At 45.0% G+C, this 21423-nt stretch overlaps 2 protein-coding genes across 2 annotated transcripts; both read right to left on the bottom strand.

Annotated features, from left to right (window-relative positions):
* Nucleotides 1–1497: 1497 nt before the first annotated feature.
* Nucleotides 1498–2556, bottom strand: paqr7b (progestin and adipoQ receptor family member VII, b; the record flags this gene model as incomplete). The annotated part of the gene is made up of 1 exon (XM_084441590.1): nucleotides 1498–2556. The coding sequence occupies one exon, from the start codon at nucleotides 2554–2556 to the stop codon at nucleotides 1498–1500; it is 1059 nt and encodes a 352-aa protein (XP_084297716.1).
* A 5441-nt stretch (nucleotides 2557–7997) lies between these two features.
* Nucleotides 7998–9338, bottom strand: stmn1b (stathmin 1b; the record flags this gene model as incomplete). Its single annotated transcript, XM_084442442.1, has 4 exons — nucleotides 7998–8054; nucleotides 8253–8432; nucleotides 8591–8757; nucleotides 9323–9338. The coding sequence occupies 4 exons, from the start codon at nucleotides 9336–9338 to the stop codon at nucleotides 7998–8000; spliced, it is 420 nt and encodes a 139-aa protein (XP_084298568.1).
* Between the last annotated feature and the right edge of the window lie 12085 nt (nucleotides 9339–21423).

Genomic DNA, 21423 nt, shown 5'->3' with positions numbered 1-21423 from the left:
ATACAGTAGAAAACATTCTGAATTCAGTGCACTGTGACAAACGGAAAATGGAGTCTCAAGTGGCATATAGCTTAAAGGACATAAGGTGTCTGCCCACTGCCCCAACCAACGGCAACCAACACCAGCGTTGGATTGGTGTGCCATGTTTGTTGGTGACTGTTGGCATTAGATGGATGGATGGATTTTGCAGCTGAAATTTTAACTTCCACCATTCTAATAATAACTGCCAACTTTAGAATGTTGGGTGTTGGTTGGGGCCCTGTGCAGACACCTTAACAACGATCAAATGAAAAACAGTGCCAGGCTAGGCTTTCATTTAGATTCACATCTCAATCACACACTAACATCTATAGACTCAGAGAGACATGCTTCAAGGCCCATTCATACCCAACCACACATTTACAAATATACAAACAGTAAGTCACCATACTCAGACAGACCTTTTGTGCATAAAGTAGAGTCACTGAGCAATCAGTGACTGAACAGTACCCACTAAGGCATTGACATCATGGGGTGTGAAAAGGCAAAAGCTGAAGTTCAATCCTTTTGAATACAAAAAGAACATTATCAGAAAAACAAACAGACATCATAGTAATCTTGGGCACATGAATCCATCTGTCTCTTTCTCATCAGCCTTTATGTGCCAGACTCATTTCCTCACATTATCAACTGTCAAACGTCATTCACTGTAGATAAGAAAGCTAAAAGGTTTGGTTTGCAAATTTGGTGCTGCTCTGTTTCACACTGCAGGCATAGTTCTAAGCACCTCATCTAAGGACCTCAATCCAACAGATAACATTAGAGCTTTGGTGCCTGGAGACCAAGAGATAAAACCCAGAGACTAAGAAGAGAGAATATCACTCTACAGGGTTGAACAGCTGCAGGAAAAACTGAGAGCAGCTCACAAATGGGTTACAGGATGATCTGTGAATTTAAAAACACGTGCTGTATTCAGGCACTACACTCTGATTGGGGAGTCAGAAACACAAGGAAAAACTAATTGTGGACATTGTAATTACGCCAACTTTGTAATTAAGCCAACTCGGGTGCCTGTATCCTGTCTCCTTCATGCATATCTGGACAGTTTCCATGCTTGGCGATGATGTAAAAATAGTCAAACCAGAATAAACCCCTCATGAGAGGTGATATCACAGTGCAGGGTGGAGTGAGGAAAGATTTGTTAAGAAGAAGTCTCTGACTTGAATTCTCCCCCCACACCCCACTGAAGTGCAAAAACATGTTGGAGTGTTAACGGAACAGCCGACGCTGTAGACAGACACACGGATTCATCTTTCATCACGGTAGCTTACAGTCGATGACACATTGCCTGTTCAATGTAGTTTGGCAGGACACACACACAGAACAACACAAAAGGTAGCTCACTGTTATCACATACTGGCATCGTGTACAACATAAAACTGTTTGGTTCTTTTAATCTATTGTCTCTCCGGTTTAAAATAATCAGTCCTCTTCCCTTTTCGGCCTACTCTCCTCCTCCTACGCCTCCTTCTCACTGAGGGTGGCGCGGACGCGCTTGCGCACGTAGAAGGCGGTCAGAGCGCAGCAGCACGCCGTGAAGATGAAGAGGGCCACGGCGTCGTGCGCCAGGTCGCCATGGAGACGCTCGTACAGGGGGCGGCGCTCGGCGTAGTCCATGCGGACCGCCTCGATCTGCACCAGCGTGCACAACACCAGAAGCACGTGGAAGATCTGGTGGCCCTGGCCGAAGAAGTCGCACCTCCCCGCCAGCCAGCGCTCCGGGTGCGGGTAGGCGAAGAAGTAGGCGCTGACCAGGAAGAAGAGCACCTGGTATCGGTGGTAGGCCACGGCCGGGTCGGCGCAGCCCTGCTGGCGGCAGCTGTAGATGCGGTGGAGCACGGGGCTGATGTCCAGGAGGTAGGCAAGGCCCGAGGGCACCATCTGGAACAGCTTGCGGGCGAACTTGGGCAGCCCCGGGCTGGCGTACTTACCGTAGCAGCAGCCGAAGCAGGAGAGCCACGCCAGGAAGGCGGCGGCCGGCAGGAAGAGCCCTCGCACCCGGACGTGCCACTCCTCCTCTATGACGTAGTAGAAGTGCACCAGGGCGCTGCCGTACTGGTAGACGGCCACGCCCACGTAGTCCAGGAAGTAGAAGGTGTAGTAGGAGAGCTCGGACTTGGCGGAGAGCAGGTGGGCCAGGGCGCTGAAGGACAGGTAGATGAAGGCCGAGAGGAGGATGATGAAGAGGGGCTGGGCGTGGGGGTCCCGGAGGAAGTCCACCGTCTCAGAGATCTCCCGGCACTTGGCCAGGATGACCAGGGCCGCCAGCAGGTGGGTCCACACGCTCAGGGACTCGTTGTGCCTCTGGAAGAGCGTGAGGAAGTAGTAGCGCCAGCTCTGGTCCGGCTGCCGGTAGCCCGTCAGGATGTGCGGCTCGCGGAACACCCAGGGGACGTCGCCGGACTTCACGGTGCACGGCAGCGTGGGGAAGGCGGACTCCAGCAGCTGCGGGATCTGACGCAGCTGCTGGGCATTGATGAACAGACGGCCAATCTGCTCCATCACCACTGTCGCCATGGCAAACTGAAGGGGGAGGAGGGGGAGAGAATGAGCACAGGCAGCCAATAGGCCTGCGTCTATCTGGCCTTGAACTGTCATTTCTGATTTCTGCCTGCATGGATTTATACTCTAATCCATGTGCATTAGGTTTGTGTGTGCGCCCCACATCGCAGTAGGGTTTGCATTAGGAAAAACGGATAATGAAATGGATTGGTAGAATGCTACTTTCCCCTATAGCACTGCATGTACTATAGCTCATATCTAAATGATGCTAAGCAAATGAACACTGAAACATCAAAAACTTTTCCGTTTCTAGATTTAGGGTAGGCCTAGTTGCTGTCCTTGCAGCCATATGAAATATCAAATTCGTTTTCAGACTTCCTGCTAATAGACCGGGTATGGAAAGAGGAGGCCGCTTCGAGGGCAGAGATGCGGGCCCCACAGTGAGTAGCCTATAGGCGTGGAGAGGAATGGAGAGATTATGTAACATCTCCATTCACCCGCCAGTAGACCGTCCACACCCTCCGCTTCAACACTGGGCCAGAGCGATTGAATTAAATATTCATAGAAAAAAATGAACGTCCATAGTCGAATATTGCAGACTGTAATGTAGGAAATTCTGCTGTGAATAATTCAGATGTCACCGCTAGCTCACTATTCCAATCCGCAGGCCTGGATACCGCAAATCAATAACGTTTAACCTTTTCCTTGATTCAATAATTCAATGGTATTCTAAAAATTAACCTTAGGAACACTATCTATGAATATTAAAGTGTAAAGATAGGACCCGATTAAGCCGACACATTTGGAGGGGTGGTCTATAGGCTACTCTACAGCAGAATTATTTCCCCTCCTCCTTTTAATCATCTAGCCTATTTCAATTCCATATGAGAAAGGCTACATCGCACTTGAAAGATTACATGACCATACTGAAATCACGCCGACTGTAGTCTGGTTGCCATGGCTAGACTAGAACAGTAGATATAATTTGAGATGAACCTACCTGAAAACTGCAACTCGGTATCAGTGCGAAAAAATCAATAGACTCTTTGTCAAATTATTCATAAATATAGGTCTACTACTAAATATAAATAACATTGTATGACTGAATAGAGGTAAAAAGGGATGGTTTTCTCACGCGGTGGCAGCGCCTGTTCGCTCTTCCCAGACCCCGAACATCAGTGAGTAGTTTGACAGGCATGTGCCCTAACCAATCAGCAAGCAGACGCGGGCTCTGGGTTTGTCTTCTCGGGCCATTTTAACCAATGGCATTAACTTTAAGAATCACCCATTCCCACGTAAAATGATCTCACTCCTACTGTGTCCGATGAGTATAACCTATAGTAATCTACAGAGCAACTGTACCGCACCCTATGCATTCCTGACGCGCAAAAGGACAGGATATGCTGGTCGACCAACTTTAACATCTACAGTAGCCAAGTAGCTACAGTATGTAAAGAAAATTAATTTGCTTGAATATTGCAAAATAAATACTATTAAAACTTTTCATAAAACCAAACCTAGGATGTTTCTAGATTCCAGAAGGCTTGGCTAGGGCCTTTGATACTGCTGTCTGTCACTTCACAATTTTCACTGCTTAGATGCTGTGTAATGTGCTTGTACAGTTAGGTTTATCGATCTTAGTGCATTTGACTTTTGAAATCATCTTGAGTCATCTGTATCAAGTCAAATTACTAATCTCCCACGTGAACCTCACTGTATGAATACTAGTTTTGTTCTCCGCCTTCACAGTTCCCACACTTGCCATGAGAGTGACAATGTGGCTTTGTGGTCAAATATAGTGTGGTTGGTAAATCACACTTGATTTAGGCTATTGTATAATATGTGGAAGTGTTTGTGAAAGGACTGCACTGTCAAACAGCGATACCAAAGCAATATGCTGCTGTGTCCATGGCCTGGGAAGAAGAAAGACAAGATCAACAAGGTATCTTAACAGGGTCCCTCAAAGATTGGGTACCTAGGACTGGAATGAAGAACTGCTTAGTACTGATAAGATACTGTAAGGATAAGCAATGACAAGAATGTACCTGTACTTGTTACATATGTCAAATAAACTTTCTATTCTATATCAATAGAATCATTCAATTCAAATGTAAGGCCCTTTTGTCTGATTCGACTGGGCTTTCATTAGTCAGACTTCTCTAAAAGCTTTCATGTATTTTAATGGACACCAAATGCACATTTGTTAATGCATGAGAGAGAAAAAGGACACACATTGGGCCTGAGTTGGCTACATTAACTAACCATGAGACCTGGAGCCATTTTGGACAGGGGTATGCCTAATAAAACTGGAGAAGGACCTGAACATGACCAGGGATGAACATATGACATACAGACCGTCTCGGAGGGTCAGCCTGAGAAATGTCCGTTGATCTCTGGTCACTATGCAGCATGTTCCTGGGTTGTCTGGGGAGGGGAGACTCTGTACCGTGGTACCAGTTGGCTAATGAGCTGATAATATCATCAGTTTGCACAGTTGACAGAGGAATCTGTGTGTAGCGCCATCCTGCATACCAATGAACTCTCCCCAGCACTGAGTGTGACTCGCTGCACAGTCCTGTCCAGCACACACCATCAATGGTATTGTGTACCAAAACTGTCTATTAGACAGTCCACAACATGGGGATTGTGTTATGTGGGATCTGGGTGATATTTGGTAGAGATATTTTGTGACAACTTAGAATTGTAGGTTACTAAGAAGTGGGGAGGAGATCGCTAACAAGGCCAGTCTCATTTCAGTATGTACAGTAAACATCTTTAAGTAACTTTAAGTGTTTAAGTAACATGGGCCAGACAGCAGGGCACAATCTTCCCCCTCCTGCAGGTCCTGTCTGAGTGGTAGGTGCGTGACCAAGGCCATGATCGACAAACACGCAGGGGGGCTAGTCTAAGGAACAGAAGGAATGTACAGTAGCAGGTTGTGTCAGTGAATCCTTTGTGTGAGCAGGCTGCATGCGTCGAGAGCTGAGCTGTAACTCCGACTTCACTGCTTGAATGCAATAAACGTCAATTCTGTGAAAGGAACACTGCACCGGTGTTGGAACTTAATTTGAACAGAAGACATTTGTGATAGGGTACAGCAAAGGTATTTTATTGGTGGAAAGAACACAATACAGTGTCAAAGTCACCAGTCTCATCAAACCAAAGCCAAAAGTTAGCAGATTTACCCAGACTTCTAAACGTATATTATGTGAAGCATATTATGTGAAGCAGTGTCTTTTATTACTAACCAAAAATGGTCTACACTGAGGTTTAAATTGTAACAGTGAGCCTAGCTGCATGATGCAGTAGATTCGAGTTATGAAAGGGGGATCAGTAGAAATGGCCAGATACTGTACCAACACTGTGCTCTGCAGTTCTAAATAGAATCGCCACTAGGTGTCAGCAGAGTCAAATTGTTCATTCACTCACTTTATTAAGTGCAGGAATGGATAAACGGGGAACTACTACATACAGTGCAGGGATGAATAAACGACAAATTAAGATGACTATACAGTGCAGAGATGGATCAATTAAAACCACTACACAGTGCAGGACAGGATAAACTAAAACATAAAATAAAGTGGTGGGACCCCTCCCATCACATGGGGCCTGCATCCGCGTCACCTGCAATGGAGGGAGGTTAATTAGTGAAATTTAATGAGATAAGATTGTGGATTCTGAGAAAGATATGATAATACATGTCACCTACCCGAATCCTGCGGCCAGGGGTTATCAGGTAGCTGCGCAGAGGGTAGCCACTGTCCCCGAGGAAGAAACTCCTCCCAAACTCTCCCTTGCCAGCCGCCTGCGGAAGTGTTCGCCCAGACAAAGCTGTCGTGGGTGCCTCCTGGAGACGATGTCGGTGATCAGGCCGTCATGGTCCACCACTAGGCTACCTTAGTGTTGATGGCGACACAATGCTTCCGGCCTGAGGGCGAAGCTGCGGCGGGTTGCCCTCTGGATGTGTGGTGACACCAGCTGGATTCTCGCTATTACAATATTCTGTATGGCAGCCATGGTATCTCCTACATGTGTGACTGGGAAACACCTTCATATATAGACTAGCAGGTGAAACCTCCCTTGATTGGTTTCCAGCCAAGTTCAATGAGGCTACATGCGTCAGCCTGAATCAGTCCCTGATTGGGTGTGTGCATTTGATGGGATGAACTACTGTATCTCATACTGTTTGTGCATGTAGGGATGGTTGTAGAATGGTCATGTTAAACTTTATTAAACGTTATTTATTTCAGACATGGACTGCAGTTCAAATTACTTTATATACAGAGCATACAACAAAAGTAGGAGTGAGGAAAATTGTGAGAGAAACTACAGAGCAGTATCAAAATTAAGTTAAAATTTAAGCGACCTTGGGTTCTGTGAAAGGTGCAAGATAAATCCACATCATTCTTATTAGAAAAGTAATCCATTCTGATTAGAGAGATAGCCTATAGGGCTTGGGAAAATGTAGTCCCAGACACAACTTTTTTCCTGTATGAGCAACAGTAGTTTGAGGGGACAGACTTCAAAATACTGTCAAAAATAGTTGTGTTTTTTAAAGATAAAATTCTGAAAGATTTCCAGACCAAACGCTCGCAGACCCAGCCGTGTCAGGCAAAAGGAGATATTAATCTAATGCGCACTGTTCGTACCGTAGGCTATATAGAGCTTGGGAAAATGTAGTCCCAGACACGACCATCTTGTTTCTACACAGGTGTATCTATTTGTCTGATTGGCTCTACTGCATAGAATGCTATGAAATCAGACAAATAGATACACCTGTGTAGAAACAAGATGGTTGTGTCTGGAACTACATTTTCCCAAGCCCTAATAGCCTACGGTACGAACAGTGCGTGAGAACAGTTCTGGTCATGGTAAAAACTACAGTATACAGTACAAGAAGTATACTAGCAGTATACTTGCAGTACAGTGAACAAGCCAGTACGCTGAAATTCTAAAATAAAATGATAAATTCATGTGACAAAATTATTTTTAGGGGGTCTTATTCATAAACTATTAACAGAAAAAACAGAATATTTAACTATAAAAGTTACCTCATGCAGCTTTAAGCTACTTACAATATGTATGTAAGAAATATGTTGAGTGCCAGTGTGCATTGCCTAAGGCCCTAACGCTGAACAGCAATTAAGCAATTATGAATTAATGAATAAAGAGCAAGTGCATCTTTATTCAGTTGAACAGCTGTTTTGACTCACAGATTAACTTGCATTTTGCCATTAACAAAGTTAAGGACCTGTGCATTTCAGTGGCATGCTTTCTAACGGGTAAAAACAGCCAACACCAGACTGGTGAAGAAAGATCACTGGACAGCCAACATCAAAAGCAATAATTCATATTCTTAAGAAGCGTAAGGCAACTAACAAGAAATAACATGGCCAGGAACAAATATATATTTTAACATGTGCAAAAAAGTATATCCAAGACAAAAAATGGAAAAATCAGTTCTCGCCTTCGTTTGTTTCTTTCTTCTTTCGTACCTCCTCAAGCTTCTTATCCTAAAGAGAATAAAAACCAAAAGGCAAATAAGTTACGAATATGGCCTTTAAGTAGCCTACAGTAGGCTATTTTAATTCAACATAACAGGGAGTATCAAAGCAGGAAAATTGCACGGAGATGGCTTCATTCATTCTGTTCTCACTCCGTTTTTCCTTGTTCAAGTCCCAGTGCCTGACCAGGAAGCTAAGAGGTATTACCTTCTCCTTGAATTTCTCGCTGAGTGCTGCCAATCGCGCTCTGCGGTTCTCTGTGTTGACTTCCATTTTCTGGTTCAGCTTCTCCTCGGCCATCTTGCTGAAGTTGTTGGCTTTCTCGAGGACCTCTTTGTGATGTTCTCTCTTTTCAGCGAGGTGCTTCAGGACCTCAGCCTCGTGATTCTGACAGAGTTAGGAAACAGCATTCATGGTGAGTTTACAACCGAGGGGACCAAAACTGAATGAAAAGGAGATCAAATAGCAAACCACTAAACCTGTTGTGTTATAAGGTATACTATGCTGCTCCTACCTTGATACTTATTAGTGTATTTTTGAGGTACCTTGCGTCTCTCCTCTGCAGCCTCCAGCTTCCTCTGAATCTCCTCCAGGGACATCTCCTTCTTCTGCGGGGGGGTGAATGGGGTTTCCCCCTTGGCATCCGAGGGGCTCAGAATGACCTCAAAGGCTTGGCCTGAAGCACGCTTGTCCAACTCCTTCACTTGGATGTCTGTCAAATAAAGGAGTCTGTGTCAAAATTGGCAGTCATGGAGTAAACAGAGTATTGAAGGTCATAGTTCAGAGGTGTACAGCCAAACAGCAACCTATTAGACAGCCACTGATTTCCATCTGCAATAGAGCATGCATCAAAGACTCTCTCTCTCCTATGATGCTTTTTTAGCCTCTCTTACTCTGAAATGTAATTTAATATAATGTATTGCTTTATAAAGGTTCTTAGCCGGTAGACAAACATACTCCTGGAGCTTGCTCGATCGCCTTGTTGAGAGGGGTCAGGGAAGAATTTTTACAGCTCACTTATCTGGCTCCCGGGTGATTACTGTTTTTTTTCTTCCCTCTGGAATATGTAGAGAGTGGGTCGTATGCCCACCTCCCTTGTTCTCTGTAAAGCGCATTGTGTTGCCTCTGGGTATGAAATGCGCGATACAAATAAAGCTTTGATTGATTGATTGATTGATTGATTGATTGATTGATTGATTGATTGATTGATTGATTGATTGAAAGACTCCATCACAGCAGCATACCTGTAATACAATGCCTGTCATGTTTACACCTACCTCCAAAGGACGCCATTTCAGCAGAGTTGATAAGGTGGCTACGCCTAGGATTAAATAAAGACAAAAAAACATAAATAAATATTGGTATCACACACACACACACACATTAGCAAGCAGAACAACAACAGATGGCCTAGGTTTTTAGGTTAGCTTTTGCACAGAAACTATGCATATTAATATGTCAACACTGATATATTTGAAAGGGGACATTGTTGCTGTTTTTTTTTGGTCTAATGCCATGCCAGCTGAATTACTAATGGTGCCCTCAGACGACACAGGGTGAATACAAAAACCTGATTTTACAATCATTCATAAATTATTCCAGACCACAACGTAACTGTAGTGATCCCGGCCACCAGTCAGGAACGAGGTGCACTGTCAAGTGTACCAAGGACTGGCACATCAGGCCCAAGAGTCAGCCATGAGAGACAAGAGGCCTACAGGGGGCAGATCCGGCCCAAGCACCTGGGACAGGCCGGAAAGGTGGTAATAAATATTATAAGCGGATCCCTCTAAAAACGGATAGATGGGAAGAATAATGAATGGTCCACACACACATGGAACTGACAAGGGCCCGGCTAGCTCTGAGAAAGTGATAAGAAGCCTCTATCCCCACACCCCCCATCCAATGGACTGCCTGAGACAACAACAGCCTTTAGTGTGTGAAGATGCGAATAACAGGCGTTAAAAGTAGAAGATGTAATCAATTAGTAACACTGCTTAGAGTTGAATATTCTTGAAGTTTTCCAGTCAGGTTTTAAGGCCCTTCACACTCACAGCACAGAGTCTGCCCTTCTGAGAGTGTTCAATGATATTTTAATGGCTGCTGACTCTGGGTACTCTGTCATTCTTGTCCTTTTAGATCTTACAGCTGCCTTTGACACAGTAGACCGCACCATCCTCATCTCTCGCCTAGAGCAGTATGTGGGCATTAAAGGTATTGCTCTAGAGAGGTTTAGATCTTATATGTCTGAGAGGAGTTTTTCTGTGAGTCATGGTGAATTTCTATCATCATCTGCATCCCTCCCATGTGGTGTACCCCAAGGTTCCATTCTGGGCCCCCTCCTTTTCACACCCTATCTGCTCCCCCTAGGGCATATTATTAAAAAACATGGCATCTCATTCCATTGTTATGCAGACGACTCTCAAATATACCTGCCCCTAAAACGTGATGACCCTAACTCCCTTAACCCCATGTTTGAATGTCTCAAGGACATTAAAGCCTGGCTGGCCTTGAATTTTTTAAACTGTAATGATAGTAAAACTAAGGTGATTGTGTTTGGACCTAGTGGTCCTGGTACTGTACCCCCTGTACCCCTTGACCTTGGCCCCCTTGAGTCATATGTTAAGCCCATAGTAACCAACCTGGGGGAGTTGGTTGGATTGACAGTGAGTTAAAAATGGACAAACAGATAAATGCTGTGGTCAGGTCCAGCTTTTTCCAGCTAAGCAACTCTCCAAAGTTAAAAAACTTTCTTTCCTGTAGGGACTTTGAGAGAGTCATGCATGCGTGTCTACCCGCCTCGACTACTGCAACGCCCTCTATGCTGGTCTCGGCCAGGCCTCACTGTCACGTCTCCAGCTAGTACAGAACGCTGCTGCCCGGCTACTGACAGGGACACGTAGATGGGAACACATTACTCCTGTCCTGGCCTCCCTCCATTGGCTTCCCATGCAGTTTAGGATTAATTTTAAGATTCTATTGTTTGCTTATAAAGCCTTGAATGGTCTGGCTCCACCCTAACTCGCCGACACCCTACATCCCTATTAGGGGTGTGCCCGAATACGAATATGTTATTTGTATGAGCACAAATAGTAGCTTTTTCCCGAATAGTAAATTCATACGAATATTGTAAAAAATAATCGGGAGGGGGGAGAACAGTCAAATACTGTATGAGCGAGCTATACGCGCACGTTCTGTCTGCTTGTTGACATGACACGACGAGGGATAGTCTGGGGCCTGTCTCTTTCGCAGTTGTTTCGCCGGTCTAGAGGGGAAGCGCCTATGATAATACATCGCATAATCTTCCGGTCTGGACAAGAGAAGAACAGTTGTTGTATCTATAATTTCGGAGGCTAAGATGCTGCAGTGGCTTCAAATGTGTGATATTATCCGGCACACTTCTTCCATGACTTCTTTAAATATTTCTTCAGGTATGTCCATGTTTTCTTCCATCGATTTAAATAAAGCAAGCGGAAGTAGGAAGCGGGCTCTACAGGCTTGAGCCGGAAGAAGGGGCGGGCTTAAAGGACAATGCTCGTTTTTGACAACCTGGACCTTATTTCCGACATATTATAAGACGTTTGACTCACCGAGTTCACTTTGGTGTAGTTCGGAGGCCTGTAGAAGAAATGTAAAATCCAGCGCGAGCCAGTATATCCATGTAATGGCGGTGATCGGGGCAACGAGAATGCAGCTTCTAAAAATCTATTTTCTGCCGCGAAACGGTTGTTTTCATCAATCTGTCTGGATGAATCGCTAGTTGTGCTTACATAGAGCATAACTGTTGTGGTTTTCACATGCCATGATCTTTAGAAACGTCTTTCGAAACGAAATAGCTTCCTCACTTGCTCCAGCACTAATGCGCACAGCGCGCAATCGTTGCTCCAGCACGCTGTGCGCATGCGTGCTGGAGCAAGTGAGGAAGCTATTTCGTGTCTAACGACGTTTCTAAAGATCATATTACAGAGGCATGGGAAATACCACAACAGGCCTATGCTCTCTATGTAAGCAAAACTAGCGATTCATCCAGACAGATTGATGAAAACAACCGTTTCGCGGCAGAAAATAGATTTTTAGAAGCTGCATTCTCGTTGCCCCGATCACATTGATATACTGGCTCGCGCTGGATTTTACATTTCTTCTACAGGCCTCCGAACTACACCAAAGTGAACTCGGTGAGTCAAACGTCTTATAATATGTCGTAAATAAGGTCCAGGTTGTCAAAAACGAGCATTGTCCTTTAAGGCAGTGAAGTAAATAAGGCTCTTCTCCCCGAGGAGAGAGTGGTGACGCGAGGCTAATGAGGGAGAGAGAGAGACAGACAGGCGCACGCGCTTGCAGTCTCGCACCTGCTGTCTGTCTAGACGTCTCGACAACGCGGAGAGGGAGAGAAAGTTTGGAGCGCGCTGAGAAGCCAGATAGTAGGCAGGCAACGAACGTAAGCAGCACCGAGGGCTTTTGTACCTAGTTAACTGGTTTATTGAGACAGTTATTGGATTTTGTTTTCTTGTCGTAGCCTACCTGCTGCAATAGCCTATGTGAACTGTGCGTTTGTTTGAGCAGACGAGGACCGGTAGCTAGCTTGTTAGCTCAGTGTAGTATATCTAGCCAACCCTAGCTATTTCAGCTACGCACGCTCAGCCTCTCACTAGCCTATATAATATCTGGCGATTTTGAAATATGAAATAATAACTAGTGCTGCGAGCAGCAGTGAGCGGGCCCTCGCACCCCACGTGTGTCGGGGTGTGGCGCCGTTAAAGGGTGTGCTATTTCGGTGTGCAGTACTTAGAGAAACTTACTGTCACCAGTAGGTGGCGCTCTAGGCGTGACTCAATACCGAAGCATAGATGTGTTCAGGACGGTACCTTGATGAAGCGTGAGACATGTTGAGTAAATCGGATAACGTATGTAGGAGTTATGAGTACTTCCTGTTTCACCAGTAGGTGGCGCTGTAAGTGTGACTCAATACCGACGCATAGATGTGTTAAGAAGGTGACCTTCACGAAGCGTCAGCAATTTGGTGCAAATCGGATGATGTATGTAGGAGTTATGAGGACTCCCTGTTTCACCAATAGGTGGCGCTATAAGTATGACGCAATACTGACACATAGATGTGTTCAGGACAGAACTGTCATGAAGCGTGAGACATATCGGACAAATTGGATAATGTATGGAGGAGTTATGAGGACGTACTGTTTCACCAATAGGTGGCGCAATAAGTATGATGCAATACTGACACAAAGATGTGTTCAGGACAGAACCGTCATGAAGCGTGAGATATATCGGACGAATTGGATAATGTATGTAGGAGTTATGGGGACTTCCTGTTTCACCAATAGGTGGCGCTATAAGTATGATGCAATACTGACACATAGATGTGTTCAGGACAGAACCGTCATGAAGCGTGAGATATATCGGACGAGTTAGATAATGTATGGAGGAGTTATGAGGACTTCCTGTTTCACCAATAGGTGGCGCTATAAGTATGATGCAATACTGACACATAGATGTGTTCAGGACAGAACCGTCATGAAGCGTGAGATATATCGGACAAATTAGATAATGTATGGAGGAGTTATGAGGACTTCGTGTTTTATGGCGAAATGTCAAACTTTGGCGGGGCGCCACGGCAAGGGTGTTTGGTGAAAACTCAATTTTTTTGATAACATTTGATCACAAACGTCTTAAGATGAAGCTGACCCGATATGAAGTTGATCAGATGAAATCTGTAGGAGGAGTTCGTCGAAGTACGAGGCATGGAAATGGTCAAAACAAGGACAAAATGGCACATTAAGAGCAAAATGGCGGACTTCCTGTTGCATGTTGGGTATAGCTCCAAGAGACATTTTAGTGTGGCTCGATGAAATACATATGCACACCGAATTTCGTTCGCCTATATCAAATTGAAAGGTGGGGCTCGCCATTTTAAACTTTCCAGGGGGCGCTCTTGAGCCGTTTTGCCACGCCCATTTCCGTCACCAATGAAATATCCGATTTTCACCGGGACTGATGTATCTGCAAAGTTTCATCCGTTTTCATCGATGTTTAGGCCGCCAAAAAGGCATTTGTTTGGGGAGAAGAAGGAGAAGAAGAAGGAGAACTAGGGCTGCGAGCAGCATTGAGCGGGCCCTCGCACCCCACGCGCGTCGGGGTGCGGCGCCGTTAAAGGGTGTGCTGTTTCGGTGTGCAATACTGAGAGAAACTTCCTGTCACCAGTAGGTGGCGCTCTAAGCGTGACTCAATACCGACGCATAGATGTGTACAGGACGGTACCTTGATGAAGCGTGAGAAATGTTGAGTAAATCGGACAATGTATGTAGGAGTTATGATGACTTCCTGCTTGACCTGTAGGCGGCGCTATAAGTATGACTCAATACTGACGTACAGATGTGTTCAGGACGCGACCTTCATCAAGCATGAGCAATTAGGAGTAAATCGGATAACGTATGTAGGAGTTATGAGTACTTCCTGTTTCACCAGTAGGTGGCGCTGTAAGTGTGACTCAATACCGAAGCATAGATGTGTTCAGAATGCGACCTTCATGAAGCATCAGCAATTTGGTGCAAATCAGATAATGTATGTAGGAGTTATGAGGACGTACTGTTTCACCAATAGGTGGCGCTATAAGTATGATGCAATACTGAAACATAGATGTGTTCAGGACAGAACCGTCATGAAGCGTGAGATATATCGGACAAATTGGATAATGTATGGAGGAGTTATGAGGACTTCCTGTTTCACCAATAGGTGGCGCTATAAGTATGATGCAATACTGACAAATAGATGTGTTCAGGACAGAACCGTCATGAAGCGTGAGATATATCGGACAAATTGGATAATGTATGGAGGAGTTATGAGGACTTCCTGTTTCACCAATAGGTGGCGCTATAAGTATGATGCAATACTGACACATAGATGTGTTCAGGACAGAACCGTCATGAAGCGTGAGATATATCGGACAAATTGGATAATGTATGGAGGAGTTATGAGGACTTCCTGTTTCACCAATAGGTGGCGCTATAAGTATGATGCAATACTGACACATAGATGTGTTCAGGACAGAACCGTCATGAAGCGTGAGATATATCGGACAAATTGGATAATGTATGGAGGAGTTATGAGGACTTCCTGTTTCACCAATAGGTGGCGCTATAAGTATGACGCAATACTGACACATAGATGTGTTCAGGACAGAACCGTCATGAAGCGTGAGATATATCGGACAAATTGGATAATGTATGGAGGAGTTATGAGGACTTCGTGTTTTATGGCGAAATGTCAAACTTTGGCGGGGCGCCACGGCAAGGGTGTTTGGTGAAAACACAAAGGCCTTAAGATGAAGCTGACCCGATATGAAGTTGATCGGATGAAATCTGTAGGAGGAGTTCGTCGAAGTACGAGGCATGGAAATGGTCAAAACAAGGACAAAATGGCACATTAAAAGCAAAATGGCGGCCTTACTGTTGCATGTTGGGTATAGCTCCAAGAGACATTTTAGTGCGTCTCGATGAACTACATATGCCCTCCGAATTTCATTCGCCTACATCAAACTGAAAGGTGGGGCTCGCCATTTTAGATTTTCCAGGGGGCGCTCTTGAGCCGTTTTGCCACGCCCATTTCCGTCACCCATGAATTATCAAATTTTTCACCGGGACTGACGTATCTGCAAAGTTTCATCCGTTTTCATCGATGTTCAGGCCGCCTAAAAGGCATTTGTTTGGAGTAAAGGAGAAGGAGAAGGAGAAGAAGAATAATAATCCTTCGAGTTTCAATAGGGCCTCGCACAGCCAGTGCTCGGGCCCTAATAATAATCCTTCGAGTTTCAATAGGGCCTCGCACCGCCAGTGCTCGGGCCCTAATTAAAGTATATTTTAACAACTGAAACACAACTGATCAAATGTTTGATCCATGCCGTTCAGTTATCAGCACAACAGAGTAGTCTAGTAGGCCTAGGATAGCTATAATCAAAGTCCTTATATCTGATATAACAATAATAAACTATTTAAACAGGTTTAAAAAATAATGAGAATAATTTCACTACAATACCCTACTTACCCATGGTTTAAGCACTGTTGAAACTTGAGTAGGCTATATCGTAGTAGGAGAATATCACCAGTGCAGACAGCGCCCTTGGGACAGGATGGGGAGCTTGGGTTTCTTGGACATGTGATCGTCTTTTTCAACTGATCCCGCAGGGCTCCTTGGCCTGCAGTGTGGCACGGGTGTGGCGTAGGCTACTGTTGCCTCACAGCAATAAAGTCCAGTTCGAAACCCGCTTCGGGCGCTGTCTGCACTGGTGATGTTCTCCCAGGGTTTGTCAGGTAGGCTACGTAGGCGTGGGGTATCTCCCGGGAAGTGCGTAGAGTTTGCATGTTCTCCCCTTGTTCGCAAGGGTTTCCTCCCAATAACCCCAATATGAAAAAGATGCAGAAGAACAGATCGCTCTCCTGTGCGTCCCTGGACACAAACGCGCGCCGACTGCCCCTGGATGCTAGCCTCGCGTCACCAGTCTCCTCGGAGAGAAGAGCCTGGTATCTATTTACTTCACTGCCTTAAGCCCGCCCCATCATCCGACTCGAGCCTGTAGAGCCCGCCTCCAACATCCGCTTGCTTTATTTTTCCTTAACCGGTAGTTCTCCTCGCATCTTCTTTTACAATTTTCGTCGGTGTTATGCCAGGTGATGCAATCGCGAATGTTATCTACTTGAAACTTCACCATGTGCAGCCTACAGTAAAAACATTACAACAACTGTTCTTCTTCCGGTCCAGACCGGATGATTATGCGATGCGTCATTGCGCTTCTGCTCTAGACCGGCGAAACAACACCGAACGAGAACACAAGAGTGTCTGCCTGCAGGCCTACCTTCTCAAGACAGTGTGTTGCTACACCACTCTCAGGACACACCATCGCCACGCCCACACCACTCTCAGAACACACCACCGCCACGCCCACCGCCATGCTCAGGACAGTGTAGGAGCGAACTGCTCCGATAGATGGCGGTAGGTTGCGCAACGACTTGGATCCAAGCCGCCGTTGAAAGAAGAAGTAGTAAGAAGAAGACAACGACGACGATTTATATGTAATACCATAGAATCCAGGCTAAGAAAATGTAATTTTTCCTAATACAATCACTGTTTATCTGATTTGTTTGTCATAAATCCGATATTATTTTGTTTTACATGTATAGAAAGATAAGATAATATTGTTTGCGAAAACAGCAAATCAATTTGACTCCTCATTCTAAAGAGCCATCATTCGGGGGGGAAAAAAGAGTCATCCTCACCGGGACACAAACCCAGGTCGTCACACTGACAGTCCAAATCCTTAACCATTCAGCCACCGGGCAGTGTGGTGAATCTAGTAAAATGTTAATTTTCCTTCGTATATCCCCCCAGTTATTCGGATCGGCTCTACAATGTTATGGGTTCTAGGTTGGCCCATTCTACACCCCTCCACCGAGTTTTGTGAAAATCGCTCCTGTAGTTTTTGCCTGAGAGTGGTGTGGGCGTGGCCTCATTGTCCTGAGAGTGGTGTAGCAACATTGTGTCTTGAGAAGGTAGGCCTGCAGGCAGATGCCTCTCAACGTGCAAGCCCCCAGGATTCGAAATCTAAAGTGAAGGCCTATTGAACCGAGCCATCTTGGCTAGATTTGTAGTCATTTTGCTATTTCCGGTGACTTTTGTAGTTGCGCAGTTGAGCTTTTCTGTCCTACGCGCGTCCACGCACGTTCCCGGCTCTCCCCGCTTTGATTTAGCAATGAAAACCGGCTTGCATATTAACCTGTTTTTGTAAAATATATCCATTGGAGAAATTATTTTTTAATCCAGGCATCTTAGTTTTAACAGGTTAAATATAACTGAACATGTTTTGTTTGCTAGTAGATGGTATTCATTCCGTTCGCGATAACGTTATTGCAGCCAGGCTAAATTCCTCCAGGGAGCCAGTGACCGGCGAGTTGAAGAGCTTCACTCCCCGCCAGCAGGAGCTTTGGCCGCTGCTACCGCATCTCGGATAACCCGCTGAGTTTGTGGCTGCTATTTCACATTCGCCCTTGATCAATCCCAATACCGATCCATGGTAATAATGAATCAATCGTTCAGATCGGCAGTGCTGCATGCATGTTACAACATCATTGTTAGCTTTATTAACATAACCATAGACTGAAACCATAAACATTTATCTCTCTAACGTTAGGCTATCCATCTTACACCAGTCGGCCATTCGATAGCTAGAAGCGGTGCCAACGTTGACCGTGGACGTGGACGCGCGTAGGACAGAAGTACAACTGCGCAAGTACAAAAGTCACCGGAAGGCCAGAAAAGCACAACTGCGCAAGTACAAAAGTCACCGGAAATGGTCAAATGACTACAAATTTGCCAAGATGGCGCGGTTCAATAGGGCTTCATTGTTGATAGCGGTCAGTGAATGGAGTGGCTGTATCCAGTTCTATTAATACATCCATGTCAACGAGAAAGGCCCCAGACTACCTGGATGCCCTTACAGCACGGATGGGTTAAAAGCAGAGACGCATTTCATTGGTGGACGCTCCTGCATGCCGCGTGTGCGCATAACCGCCGCCCCCTCGCGTGTGCAGGCATGCAACAATCAAACAACAGAATAATGAGTTGTCCTGTTTTTGTAGTAACATATTCTGGTCCTGACATCCAAGATGAAGAAGACGATATTACGACCCTATTTCTCAGTTTTCCTATGTAAAAGCTTAGTTATATCATTATTCCAAAATAATATAATAAAACAACCAAATAAAACCAATAATAAAACAACCAAAACTTTGAATTTTTCTGTAATCTGGTTCTGACATCAAAATGGGCAAAACGATATTTCGACCCTATTTCTCAGTTGTAGCCTGTAGAAGCATGCATGACATAGAATAATGAAACAACAAATTATATCATTATTGTTATATCATTAATCCAAAACAAACAACGAAATACAAACCGTTATACTGAAATGTGGGTTTCAGTTCCAAAATGACCAAACGATATAACGGCCCAATTTTGCGTTGGCCAATGTAGGTTGAAAAAACGAAACCTGAATGGCCGCCAGGTACACGGATCGAAGCTTAATTATCACTAGTAACCTACTTCAGCAGAAACTAGAAAGTTATCACAGACATCACAGACACAGGGCAGCTCATTTTAGCAAGTTGCCTAATCCTAACAAGATATCGACAATGTCACTAGATTGTTCAAACAAAAATTAAAAGACAAATACTATTTCTAAATTAATTTTGCCCACCTTCAACTTTCAAGTGTTTTGCGAGTGAGTCGATGATATGGTTCTCCTCCTTTGATTGGAATCGCGCCGAACTCTCCTCCCCAGTCAGTCCTTCGACGGAATCACACGAGACTGCACAGCTCCAGCACCACTAGCCCTTCTCAGGATCTGTGAGTGCGCTGATGACGTAGCCTCTGCTACCACAGTCCTTTCTACCACCAAATTTTTTGCGGAGTTTGTGGCATCGTCATTATTTTTCTAGGTAGTTTCGAGGATTTCCGACCAGATGGGGCACTGTCCGCTATGCGGAGTTGCCACAAAAACCGGCTAAAAAGATCACTTAACGGTAGCGCCGAGCTTTCAAACCCCATCGTTTGTTAGAATAGGCGTTTCTGCTTTGGTTAGTGGCTTTTGGTTTATTTGACACTTTTAAATATGAGCGCCAAGCGCCGCCAACTTCGCGACTATTTAAAAGTCAAAATTTCCTATGGTGGTAGAAAGGACTGTGGTAGCAGATGTTACGTCATCAGCGCACTCAGATCCTGAGAAGGGCTACAGCACCACCGCGACTACAGAAGCCTACTGCCCAGCTCCAGACTGCACAGGCCAGCACCTGGACGGAATGATCACAGTGAGCCACACACTGTACTAGCCTGAATGATTGCTGCTCAGCTTCAGCACCGCCGTTCAAGAAAGAGAGACTAAAAAGTGACGTCACGGCGTGCTCTCATCTCCCATTGGTCTAAAATTAATCTATCCACACACAAAAATAAGTAATTTAACAAAATGAGAGCACGAGACCTCATCGCCCCGTAGCCTAGCATCGCCATCCTTTTAGCTACCTTCACCCTACCTTTGTGGACAATAATTTGCCTGTTTATGTGCCGTGTTGAACAGACACACTACTGAGTAGTGTGTGTGTGTGTGTGTGTGTGTGTGTGTGTGTGTGTGCGTGCGTGTGCGTGTGTGGTGACGTGAGTTGATACAGAATATCAATAACGTTTTTTTTGCCTTGTGTAACAAGTACGGGTGCAGGTACATTGGAATTATTTTTTTACTTTAATTTACTACCCGTAGTCCAGAAGTCTATCAGTATCATCCTCATCTAGCCTACTTATCCCATCTGATCATGGATGACTATGATGGATGACTATGTCAGTGTCCATGATGTAGGCAACTGAAGAGCAAAGATAGATCATACTCATATAGCCTACTCTTGCTTGAGTGCATAATATAACAAATCATTGTTGAGATCTGTTCATATGAGAGACCTGACTGGCTATGAGGGTGCTATCCCCATGTTCGACAATTTACATTCTTGTTACATAACCTGCTCACAGGGTTCTTGGACACAGATAGAGGCTCGAAACCCCCCCCCCCCCCCCCCCCAACACACAGACGTAGTAGCCTGTCTGTCACATGCTCCATAATACTCAGAACACCCCATTCTCAAACAGATTTGTCATTGTCCCATCCCACTTGACCACCCCTCCCTTATATTTTCCACTATAATAATTCTGTAATATTGCATTAAAATAGTAGCTATATTTACTGACCATGTCAGGAGTTACAAATAGCCTACAAAGTCAGTAGTGTCTTTAGGATATTTTCCCCTCACATCATTGACTTTCATCTGAATAGTCACAGTTCTATTTGGTTATTCAATTTTTATGACTTGGACATTTCTCACACAATTTCAATTCTGAAAGGGCACTAAGATTGATGTGCTGATCTATGTGCTGTACTAATTTTGGGACGTTATCTCAGGCCAAAGAGCTAGTAGAGACACTTATTTTGTTCACTTGCATTCTCATACAGGCGTCAGTTGTCTTTTGAAACCAAGAACAGCCTCTAACGTTTTTCCTTTGTTTGTCTGTGTGCAGCCGTTGCTTGAGTGGAAAACTACTGCATCTCCCTGAAGAGAGGGATGAATAGGAGGGGATTGATCCGGAGTGAAGTTGTTGGCTAATCCTGGCGGCCGCCTCCTACCAACCGCACAATGGAGAGGCAGATATCAGCCGCCCAACCGTCACCGGCCACACCAGAACAAAAGATGCGATTATAACGGCCTCCGAGGGGTGAGAAGAAAACCCTCCGCTCTTCCGTTATTTCTGTTCCTCTTGTACGGCTTTTAAACCA

The sequence above is a fragment of the Borostomias antarcticus genome (genome assembly GCF_949987555.1).
Source record: "Borostomias antarcticus genome assembly, chromosome: 8".
Lineage (NCBI taxonomy): Eukaryota > Metazoa > Chordata > Actinopteri > Stomiiformes > Stomiidae > Borostomias > Borostomias antarcticus.
The sequence above is the reverse complement of the archived record's forward strand: the minus strand, read 5'-3'. Positions and strand labels throughout refer to the sequence as shown.